Consider the following 12,407-nt stretch of genomic DNA (forward strand, 5'->3'; position numbering starts at 1 on the left):
GAGATGGCCAGGGAATTAAGATATAATATTTGACAAATTATTATAAAAATGGTATTACACAATTCAGGAAATACAGCACAGTCATGGGCTGAATATTTATCACAATGCATGCTGTGGCCAATAGATAAATAGACCTTGGTAGACCTGCAGCCTACCAGTGTTCTCCCACAATCCCTCTAGTGTGCAGTCTAAACTGTGCAATGTCATTTTGATAAACAACATTGACACACCCCGTCCCTCCTTTTTTCTCTGGCTCTCCCAACCCTCTCTCTGCATCTCATTGAGAGCCGACATTATCCACCCCTAACATCACATAACCGAGCACAGCTTCAACTCCTTCAGCGTTAAGGTAAGAGACATTACTTGTGTTATCATCGATTAATAACATAAGTAACTCACATCGGCTAAACCATCATCTGTATGTTATAGGCTCGAGCACATTATTGATGTCTGCATTGTATAAAGCAATATTTAACTGAATTAACAATAATAAATTGTAATTGTTAAAACACATGTATGAAATGAACAATACATCTTGGCATTATGTTTTTTTCACCTATTACAGTTACTCTAGCTACGAACCTATGACTTTATACAAGGTTAGAGATGTAATCGAGACGGGGGACAGGCAGAGACTTGTCCATTTTAGGGATGCGGAGAAGATTTTATTGGCTGGTTTTTCCCTACGAATGTAACATTTTGCAATTTCTAAAGTTGCATACTGAGATCACAATAATAACAGATGGTGAACATGTTTCTAAAATGACACATTTGCTCATGTGAATGAGTGATGCATGTACAAACGGGTGTAATCTTTTGATCTTCCATATTCTGCTTTGTTTTGTATTTATAGTCTTTTTGCTTTAGAGAAGATCATGTACATCCTAGCCACAGCTGTCTGCCTGTTGGGTAAGATAACCTTTGGTGTTTTCATCACGAGAGCACAATGCTTTGTCACAGGAGATAGTAATGTCACGCTGGTGATATTGAGTCCTCATGGATATGATCAATGCTAATAAAGGTTATAGATTTTCTGTGCAATTCTGAAGAAGGTAATCTATGGAATAGATGGTCCAACAATAGTCCAATTAATATGTTGTTGACATATGATTGAGGGAGAGTTGGAGGGGGAAAGTACAGTATCTGTATGCCGTCTCTGGGATTTAGGTTTTGCCTCAGCCCAGAAGGTGACTAAGCTGACCTCCTGCCTGACGAAGGAGAAAAACCTGAGGATGGACTGTGAATACGAGCTGACAGCTGCGACACCAGTTCCTACCTGCACATACACCCAGGAGAACAATGTGGTGGGCAGCACAGACCCTGCTAAGAGTCAGGACCCCACCTTCAAGAACCGTGGTGCTGTCGCCATCATGGAAGGCATCTCCACCTGCCGTCTCAACCTCACTGGCTTTTCCGACGACAAGCCCAAAAACTTTACCTGCACCATCAAGCAGAAAGAGACAGTGTCAAAAACTTCCACTGTGGAAAAGAGTAAGTATTTTTTCAAACTTGTATTCGTTTCATTTCTGCATTCGTGAAACTGTGCGTCTACATTGCTATTTGAGAGTAACTGTAAGTTCAGTTCCCTAGGTACCCTAATATGAAAACAGAACAGTTGATCTATGTCAATAGAATTCATGTTTGTGTGGTTATCATTTGCTTTCCAGTGAAAATGGTGAAGTGATAGGGAAGTAAAACGTTCCTCACGTTTCTAATAGACCAAAGATTTGTGTGAGAAAGGCCGCCCCTGTCGAGTCCTTCACTTCAACTTGTGTTTGCTTCTCTCTCTCTTAGAGCTACTCCTCCAGTGTTCCGCGTGGAGTGAGCATGGCAGCATGTTGATGTTGACTGTGACATCACTTGTTTTGCTGCTGGAAGCCAAGTGGCTGTGAAGAACCATTATAAAACCATTATAGCTGCTGTTTCCTTTTCCAAAGCTGTTCAACATAATCATGAAAAATATAGCTTATCATTATCTCGTTAATGTAGCCTAATTGCACTCACACAGAATTGTGTCTTTTAAATCTATACTATTTAGAATGCTTAGAATATGGTCTTAGAATATGGTCTGCTAGTATAGATAAGGTAAAGAGGTCAATGGAACTCGACCCAAATAATGGAAATGCCATGGAAATGTGTGGTGGAAAGATCCTGAATCTCCTCATTGCCCCCCCAGCTAAATGTACCTACATTTAGGCATTTAGTTCATATGTGTATTTGACACTATGTTAATGGGAAAATCTGGGAGTAATGCTTGTATGGATGTCGACCCGAATACATGTCTTCGTCACCAATCAACTGTATTGCAGTTAAAAACAACCTTGACTACCACCACCGATTTTTTTATGCTAGCTATGCTACCAGCTCATACGAATGGGGGTTAGCATTTAGCAGCCACTTCTTCTAAACCTTCTAAATGTTATGCAGTGTTATTATCATCGTTAATTGTATTATCATCGATTAATAACATAATTACTTTGCATTGGCTAAACCATAATCTGTTTAGTTATAGACTCGAGCACCTTTTTCACGTGTGCATTGTGTCTGAATTAACAATAATAAATAGTTTTATGTAAAACACATTTATGAAATTAACAATACAACTTGGCATGAAAGAAGAATGTAGAAACATCTGACGTTTTATTCCCCTACCGTTACTGTAGCTACAAACCTATGACTTTATACAAGGTTGGAGATGTAATCGAGACCGGGGACAGGCAGAGACTTGTCCATTTTAGGGATGGGGAGAAGATATCATTGACTGGCTTTTCCTCAGGAATGTAAAATTTCACAATTTATAAAGTTGCATACTTAGATCACAATAATAATAGTCTGTTGAACATATTTGTAAAATGGAACGTTTGCGCATGTGAATGAATAAACAGATCTTGGAACATGCAGGTACCTGTTTTTTGTTTTTATCTGTCCTGACCCCACCCTTTGAGGTTTGTGCTACATTCTTAACAAACCTGCTCACATAGATCTCGTTTGATCATAACTTGTCAATGTAGAGTAGTGAATAGTGGATTAACCTATTGTATTAGGGGAATTTATGCATTTAGATGCAAATGGAACTAAACTGAACATATTTTGATCTTCCATATTCTGCTTTGTTTTGTATTTATAGTCTTTTTGCTTTAGAGAAGATCATGTACATCCTAGCCACAGCTGTCTGCCTGTTGGGTAAGATAACATCTGGTGTTTTTGTCATGAGAGCACAATACAAGAGATAATAGTTTATCCTGAATGTCACACTGCTGATATTGAGTCATCATGGATAAGATCAATGCTAATATAGTTTATAGCTTTTCTGTGCAGTTCTGAGGAAGGTAATCTATGGAAAACTATAGTCAAATTAATATGTTGTTGACATATGATTGAGGGAGAGTTGGAGGGGGAAAGTACAGTATATGTATGCCGTCTCTGTAATTTTGCATTCTAAATAGTATAGATTGCAGTTCAAAATGACGACTACCACCACCTATCTCTGTATGCTAGCTATGCTACCAGCTTATATGAACAGGAGTTAGCATATAGCAGCCACTTCTTTTAAACCTTCTAAATATTACGCAGTGAAAACAGCCAAATATATAAAAATCTGACTTTAGTAACCCCATTGTGGGCCTGTTACAATAACATCAATCATGACTGATTTCACGAATATCAACTTTGTTAGATTAGATTTGTTGAATGTAGGCCAATCCGGCATCCATCTTCTATCTCCCACGGTCTGCCTTCCATTGACTTCTTTACCACAACTCTGGTCTGCAGATATAGGCTACACGCTTAGAAAAAAGGGTTCCAAAACCCTTATGCGGTCCCCATGAGAACCCAACAACAGAACTGCTAGCATGACAGACTGAGCCTGGTCCCTTAACTCAGTGGTTCTCTCCATTCTTTGGTTACCCCTTATTACATGAATTTACCCTTGGGAATTAATAAAGTACTACTATATACTGTCTTATGTTCATTTTACTATTAGACCTGTTATTTTTTACCCACTACACAATTGTATCTTCTATTTTCGACCAATGTTTAATTAAGTAAGCATGTTTACAGAAGTTTAATGCTCCAAAATGTACATTATTTTCATTGTTTAACAGTATGCTAAATTCAATGAACAGTAATTGATAGCCACATTCACAATGCTTTTAATGTAGCGCAAATTTAAGTGAATAATGAAAAAAAAAATGACATACAACTTCGGCTAGTTTAGTCTAGTGACGAGACTGTTGCTGGTGTCTTTTGTCCTTTTCTGGCCTGGACAAACTTTCCAAATACAGCTTTGAAGCTGTTAAACGAGGCTGTCTGGGCCATCTCAGTCACCCTGGCTGCTGCCTCATTTTCACACATCTGATTGAAGTGCTGATCCTGCTGCTGATGCTGGGCCTCACAGTCAATGGCAATAATGCACCATAACGTTGGATGGCAACCACCAAAAAAACCCACCGAATAATTATTTAAACATTTTTATTTGACCTTTAACCTTTAACTAGGCAAGTCAGTTAAGAACAAATAATTATTTTATAATGACGGTCTAAGAAGAAGAAGAAGACACTGGGCCTCAAGTGTCTCCAGGTATGAGGCCTCGGTCACCCTCATGAAGTTCAGGTATTCGCTGGTTGTGCTCCAAGTGTGTTCTCTTCCCTGGGAAAATATACCGTACCAGTCAAAAGTTTGGACACACCTACTCATTCAAGGCTTTTTCTTTATTTTTGCTATTTTCTACATTGTAAAATAATAGTGAAGACATCAAAATTATTAAATAACACAGAATCATGTAGTCATCAAAAAAGTGTTAAACAAATCAATATATATTTTGTATTTGAGATTCTTCAAAGTAGCCACCCTCAATGACAGCTTTGCACACTCTTGGCATTCTCTCAACCAGCAGATGATATGAGATTTACAGTACAAGAATTATAAGGTACAGACTACATAGCAAACCTGAGGGTGCAGTTTTGTTCGCCAACCATGGATTGTCTCAGCAAATGTAGTAAATCTTGTCCACCAAAGGCCAATGATGCAAATAATAGAAGTCTTGGCTCAGAATATGATGCATTTAATCTGTAATCCAGTTTTATATAATCACTCCTAGATTCATTATGTCTACTTAAATAATGTTTAAGAACATAACCCTGCCATGACAAAAGCCCTCTGTTGATAAGCCCTGTTGAAGAATATATACTATAAAATATATATATATATACTTGAAGAAATTGTGTAATTTGAGCTATAAGTGAACATGACAATTAACATTGAACTGTTCACCAACCGAGAATGGACCCTTGAGGTGCTGAGTTCATGGGTTTCAGGAGCATTGATTGTGTCGATGGACCCTGGGTGTCGGGGTGCAGGGCTCTGAGGTTGTGGCTTCACCATTCGAGCATGTTGCAGCTTCTTCGGAGTCCGTAAATTCAGGAATGACCTCTGAAAGTATACAAACAGTATAACGTAAATCGGATACTCTGGCAAACATCAAACATGTAGCTAAGTCTTCCATGTATGTTTGTATGGGTGAGAAATGTGCCTCCTCAGACCAAGGTCCTTTTCTCAGATTATTTTGAAAGGAGTAAAGGAGGAGCCTCCTTTCTCAGAAAGGAGTCCATAGATATAAGATATTTTGCCTTTAATGGATTGTGCTGTGACAAGAAGGAGTTCTCAACCCCCTCTTGGAAATAAATGAGGAAATGACATGTCTAATTTGAAGATATAAAATAAAATACATGGGATCTTGGCACACACTTCACCCAGAGCTCTTGAAAAGATTTCAGTGTAGTGGTTTTCTGATGAAATAGGTCTGAAAAGGTCCTGATTCCTAGAGTATGCCAAAGATTAAAGTTGGCATCCTTCAGGACTTTTGGCAAGTCTGGGTTGCCTACTATGGGCGAGTGGGAATATATTTGGGAGGAAATGCCCAGGTACTTCTTACAGTCCCTCCAAGCTAGTAGGGTGCTGTAAATCACAAAGGTTTTGGCTATGTTGCCTACTTCACTTAAGTTATTAATGAATATAATTGAGCTTAAGGGCAATGAACCACAGGATTGGGCTTCTATCTGAATCCACGTTGACTCTTGTCTGTTTGTGATCCATGTTAACATGTTGCGGATTTGGGCATACAAATAGGCGGGCGACTCCGGCAGCGCCGACGAGAAGGGTGGCTCTGGAAACTCCTGACTGATGGGCGGCTCTGGTAGCTCCGGACAGGGAGGCAGGCTCTGGCAGCTCCGGACAGGAGGGAGGCTCTGGAAGCGCTGGACAGGAGGGAGCACCTGGAGGGAGGAGACGGCGAGACAGCCTGGTGCGTGGGGCTGCCACAGGAGGCCTGGTGCGTGGAGGAGGCACCGGATGGACCGGACCGTGGAGGCACACTGGAGGTCTCGAGCACCAAGCCTGCACAACCTGTCCTGGCTGGATACTCCCCGTAGCCCGGCAAGTGCGGCGGGGTGGAACAGACCGCACTGGGCTGTGCTGGCAAACCGGGGACACCGTGCGTAGGGCTGGTGCCATATAACCCGGGCCGAGGAGACGCACTGGAGACCAGATGCTCTGTGCCGGCTTCATTGCTCCTGGCTCGATGCCCTCTCGCCACAGTAAGCACGGGGAGTTGGCTCAGGTCTCCTACCTGACTTAGCCACACTCCCTATGTCCCCCAATATATTTTTGGGGCTGCCTCTCGTCCCTGTTGCGCTGCCGTGACAACTTCTCATAACGCCTCCACTCGGCTTTAGCTGCCTCCAGCTCCTCCCTGGGTCGGCGATATTCCCGAGCCTGTGCCCAAGGTCCCTTACCGTCCAAAATCTCCTCCCATGTCAAGGAGTCCAGAACCCTCTGCTCCTGGTTACCACACTGCTTGGTCCGGTTGTGGTGGGTAGTTCTGTAACGAATCTCTTCTTCGTCTGAGGAGGAGTAGGAAGGATCGGACCAATATGCAGCGCGGTAAGTGTCCATGTTGATTTATTTCAACTGAACAGACAAAACAAAATAACAAAGTGAATGAAAGAAACGAAACAGTTCCGTCAGGTGATACACACAAAACAGAAAACATTGAATGCCCACCCCAACTCACGCCCTGACCAAACTAAAACAGAGACATAAAAAGGAACTAAGGTCAGGACGTGACAGGTTAAGGGTACAATTAAAATCTCCGGCCACCACGCCAAAGGAAACACAATGCTCATTGAACAGGGTTATCATTTTTTACATGAAAGCAGGAGTATCTGTGTTAGGGGCATATATGTTTAAGATAGTAATTGGTTGTCCGTACAGTGACCAAGTTATCAAAATAAATCTCCCCTCCGGATCAGATATGTTTTTGTCAATTATGAATGGAACATTCTTATGGATAAGTATGGTTGTACCTCTACTGTTTGATTTGAAAGATGAGAAATAGACTTGTCCCACCCAAGCTCTGCGGAGTTTGGCATGTTCAGCATCACAGAGGTGTGTCTCTTGCAATAGCGCGATGTCTGCTTTTTCCTTTTTTAGAGCACATAGTATCTTTTTCCGTTTTATTGCATGACCTAGACCATGGCAGTTCCATGTCAATAGATTTAAGGTCCTAGTCATCGAACAGTAATCCAACTTTAGTGCAAGTCATCTCTGGCTAAAGGTGGATAATAGTTACTGCTGCATTCACATAAAAGGAAAATAAATGGTATACATCAAATAATAATCTCTGAACACCCCAGCCGAGTTCCCAAACAACTCAAAATATCCCGAGTAAGTGACAACGTAGCCCCCGTCCAGACCACATTAAAAGAGGGATAAAATAAAATCAATAGCCCAGCCGACATATGGTTCAGGCATGTTCAAAACATTCTTTCTGGAGGGCTCTTCGTTGTTGTTGTTTTTATGTCTGATGCATAGGAGGTTAATTTAATGTACTGTTGGGTTCTTATTTTTCAGCATAAATAACTCACGGACACTAGAGAAGCTTAACCAAGTTTAATTATTCCCAAAGGGTCGACACAGCTGTATTCAGACAGCAAAACATTTCTCACCATCACAGTTATAGTGGGGAGAACAAGTATTTGAAACACTGCCGATTTTCCTACTTACAAAGCATGTAGAGGTTTGTACTTTTTTATTATAGGTACATTTCAACTGTGAGAGACGGAATCTAAAAGAAAAATCCAGAAAATCACATTGTATGATTTTTATGTAATTAATTTGCATTGTATTGCATGACATAAGTATTTGATACATCAGAAAAGCAGAACTTAATATTTGGTACAGAAACCTTTATTTGCAATTACAGAGATCATACGTTTCAACCTTCCCAAGTTCTCTCACGTCACCCCGCTCCTCCGCTCTCTCCACTGGCTTCCAGTTGAAGCTTGCATCCGCTACAAGACCATGGTGCTTGCCTTACGGAGCTGTGAGGGGAACGGCACCTCAGTACCTCCAGGCTCTGATCAGGCCCTACACCCAAACAAGGGCACTGCGTTCATCCACCTCTGGCCTGCTCGCCTCCCTACCACTGAGGAAGTACAGTTCCCGCTCAGCCCAGTCAAAACTGTTCGCTGCTCTGGCCCCCCAATGGTGGAACAAACTCCCTCACGACGCCAGGACAGCGGAGTCAATCACCACCTTCCGGAGATACCTGAAACCCCACCTCTTTAAGGAATACCTAGGATAGGATAAAGTAATCCTTCTCACCCCCCCCCCCTTAAAAGATTTAGATGCACTATTGTAAAGTGGCTGTTCCACTGGATGTCATAAGGTGAATGCACCAATTTGTAAGTCGCTCTGGATAAGAGCGTCTGCTAAATGACTTAAATGTAAATGTAATACGTTTCCTGTAGTTCTTGACCAGGTTTGCACACACTGCAGCAGGGATTTTGGCCCACTCCTCTATACAGACCTTCTCCAGATCCTTCAGGTTTCGGGGTTGTCACTGGGCAATATGGACTTTCAGCTCCCTCCAAATATTTTCTATTGGGTTCAGGTCTGGAGACTGGCTAGGCCACTCCAGGACCTTGAGATGCTTCTTACGGAGCCACTCCTTAGTTGCCCTGGCTGTGTGTTTCGGGTCGTTGTCATGCTGGAGGACCCAGCCACGACTCATCTTCAATGCTCTTACTGAGGGAAGGAGGTTGTTGGCCAAGATCTCGCGATACATGGCCCCATCCATCCTCCCCTCAATACGGTGCAGTCGTCCTGTCCCCTTTGCAGAAAAGCATCCCCAAAGAATGATGTTTCCACCTCCATGCTTCACGGTTGGGATGGTGTTCTTGGGGTTGTACACATCCTTCTTCCTCCAAACACGGCGAGTGAAGTTTAGACCAAAAATCTCTATTTTTGTCTCATCAGACCACATGATCTTCTCCCATTCCTCCTCTGGATCATCCAGATGGTCATTGGCAAACTTCAGACGGGCCTGGACATGTGCTGGCTTGAGCAGGGGGACCTTGTGTGCGCTGCAGGATTTGAATCCATGACAGCGTAGTGTGTTACTAATGGTTTTCTTTGAGACTGTGGTCCCAGCTCTCTTCAGGTCATTGACCAGGTCCTGCCGTGTAGTTCTGGGCTGATCCCCCACCTTCCTCATGAGCATTGATGCCCCACGAGGTGAGATCTTGCATGGAGCCCCAGACCAAGGGTGATTGACCGTCATCTTGAACTTCTTCCATTTTCTACTAATTGTGCCAACAGTTGTTACCTTCTCACCAAGCTGCTTGCCTATTGTCCTGTAGCCCATCCCAGCCTTGTGCAGGTATACAATTTTATCCCTGATGTCCTTACACAGCTCTCTAGTCTTGGCCATTGTGGAGAGGTTGGAGTCTGTTTGATTGAGTATGTGGACAGGTGTCTTTTATACAGGTAACGAGTTCAAACAGGTGCAGATAATACAGGTAAAGAGTGGAGAACAGGAGGGGTTCTTAAAGAAAAACTAACAGGTCAGTGAGAGCCGGAATTCTTACTGGTTGGTAGGTGATCAAATACTTATATCATGCAATAAAATGCAAATAAATTACTTAAAAATCATACAATGTGATTTTCTGGATTTTTGTTTTAGATTCCGTCTCTCACAGTTGAAGTGTACCTATGATAAAAATTAGAGACCTCCACATGCTTTGTAAGTAGGAAACCCTGCAAAATCGTCTGTGTATCAAATACTTGTTCTCCCCACTGTATATACATCCTACTTAAAACACTCCTCCTTCTCTCCAATCGTTACATTTGATGGTTCTACAGGAAGAAAATATATAGGGTTACAGGATACCAAACCTTTATTACTCCCTTAAGAGAATCTGTCCTCACCTCCTGACCTCAACCCCTCCTTCATCTAATTCACAGATGCCTTCAGGATACTTTTCTGCTGAGTTTGGCAAAAATGGAAGTGCTAAAAAGCTTCCTGATGCTTACACCCTTTCTTCCCCGTCAGACTACAGGATCCAAGAGGTGTTCCCAAGCCATGTCATTCTCACTTTGCTCCCCATCATCTACCTCCATAGCCACCTGATATATACGTGCGGTAGCCTTAATCAATTTTACCTCATCTTGAGGTAACTCAACACTGTGTAGTCGTTTTAACATCCATGCCCTCAGCACACGATATCCTAACAATATCACCAAAGTAACCCCTGCTATTACTAACACTGCTCCTGACACATATTTCACTATTCCCCTCATTTGCGCTGTAGTCCAGTTCCATGCAGTCAATATAGCTTCCTGCGCTACTACCACTGCTTCTTCTGTTACTGTCCCTACAGCGACTGCTGTGAGAATAGCTATTGCTCGGAATCCTTCTCCTGCTCTCCTATTACCTTCATGGTTTACTGAGAGGTCTAGAACTGGACCTTTCAGATACCCCCTACCCGTTTCCCAGTTTATTCCTTGGTCCTTAGCCACCAATATCTCTAATGACCTGTGTTCTGCTACAGTTGGTACCTGCGTATAATACAACCCTGTGCTCAAGTTAGGTACACATCTCTCATCCCAAGGCCGATCTACCCCCCACTCATCTGTAAACACCCTTGATCTACACCCTACCCGTTTGTAAACACCCTTGTTACAGAGTAGACTTTGGACCCCAATGGCTGATAAGCAACCACCTTCTGACACCTTCCGTTTACTGTGGTTCGGTCCCAATCTACTGGGAGATATGTCAAGTGTTTTCTAGCTGTCAGAAACTCTGAGTCACGTTTCTTAATCGCACTCTGAAGGAGATGTGATGCTATTATCACAGCAAACCTTCCTTCTGGTGATGTGGTGTCCTTTATACAGGGATCGGTTGCTATACTTTCAAGTGTTATGCCTTCTGTGACAAACTCATTCCTGAAAGTTGACAACAGTGTCTGAAATGACAACACTTTCTCTGCTACTTTCACCATTATCTGGGTATGTGTAACGTTAATTTACTCTTCATAAAAGTCCCTATAATGTACACAACTAGCCGTCCTCCCTTTCCTACAAGCTATTTCCTGTACCAATATACATAGAGGAGTGGTATCATTCCCCAGAGACTCTAGTACCAACTTTCTTAACTTACTAGCGACATAAACTTCCACCCCAGTCATGTTAAATTCTGCTCTCCCAATTCCCTGTAACGTTAATGCCTTGGTTTGTGGGACCCAATAGAATGCACTGATATCGGTCCTGCCAGAATCTGCAACTAACACTCCGTAGGACTGACCCTTGATCCCTCCATCATACCATCTGCATTGATGTATGTCTCTCTGTCACTAGTTCAGGCCCTAAATGAGTCTGTAAGTATGCCTTCATCTGCTCATATGCATCTTCTTCCCCCTGTCACTTGACAGTAAGAATAGTTTGGTTCCCATATTCCCCCCTTAGGATGTTGTCCAGAGTATAATTACACCAACAAGCTATCTTTCCCCAGGTTCGTGGTCTACTGGTGTCTAAAACTTTCCCTGACCACTTCACTCCCCTAGTTGCTGTACTAAAGGGCATTACTGGTGAATACAACCTCCTTTTATGAGATAGCACTTCCCCCACACTATCCTTTGCTGCTCCATAGTCAGCAATGGTTGTGTCCATGCTATCAACCTTCTGAAATGTTTTAAGTTCAGGTAACATTATTCTGAAAGTTATCAACTGAGCTACAGCTGATCTTGAACCCTGACAAATGATGTCTATTTGTGGCAACAGAGAAAATCTAGATATTTTCTGTAAACTCTCAGCATTATTACGTTCCTTCTACACTCCTGTCTGTAATAAAACCACACCTTGTTTAGAACAACCTATGTCCAATGTGCTAGTTCTGTTATCAAGTGGCTCCATCCATATCACCATACCATTGTGATTAGTGACCTGTTTAGTAGTTGTAGCGTTAGTATCGACTTTACCCCAATGCATTCTCGTGTCTTCATATTTGGTAACCCATTCTATGATAATAGTCAATCTATCGTCATGGTTCATTAACCATCAGAGCAACCGAC

The 12,407-nt window shown here is 42.3% G+C and overlaps 2 protein-coding genes across 2 annotated transcripts in view; one reads left to right on the forward strand and one right to left on the reverse strand.

Annotated features, from left to right (window-relative positions):
- LOC127906203 (uncharacterized) overlaps positions 1-12,407 on the reverse strand; it is a 373,245-nt gene that overhangs the window by 33,422 nt on the left and 327,416 nt on the right. The window lies entirely within an intron of this gene.
- LOC118390590 (uncharacterized) lies at positions 188-2,898 on the forward strand. The gene is made up of 4 exons (XM_035781293.2): positions 188-349; positions 854-909; positions 1,168-1,491; positions 1,795-2,898. Exons 2-4 carry the CDS (start codon positions 876-878, stop codon positions 1,890-1,892), a joined length of 456 nt encoding a protein of 151 aa, XP_035637186.1. The 5' UTR covers positions 188-349; positions 854-875; the 3' UTR covers positions 1,893-2,898.

Source organism: Oncorhynchus keta, chromosome 11 (assembly GCF_023373465.1).
Source record: "Oncorhynchus keta strain PuntledgeMale-10-30-2019 chromosome 11, Oket_V2, whole genome shotgun sequence".
Taxonomy (NCBI): Eukaryota; Metazoa; Chordata; class Actinopteri; order Salmoniformes; family Salmonidae; genus Oncorhynchus; species Oncorhynchus keta.

Coding starts and splice junctions, on each gene's coding strand:
- LOC118390590 (XM_035781293.2), top strand. CDS start 876: ATGTACATCCTAGCCACAGCTGTCTGCCTGTTGG. Junction 910..1,167: donor CACAGCTGTCTGCCTGTTGG/GTAAGATAACCT, acceptor TCTGGGATTTAG/GTTTTGCCTCAGCCCAGAAG. Junction 1,492..1,794: donor AACTTCCACTGTGGAAAAGA/GTAAGTATTTTT, acceptor TCTCTCTCTTAG/AGCTACTCCTCCAGTGTTCC.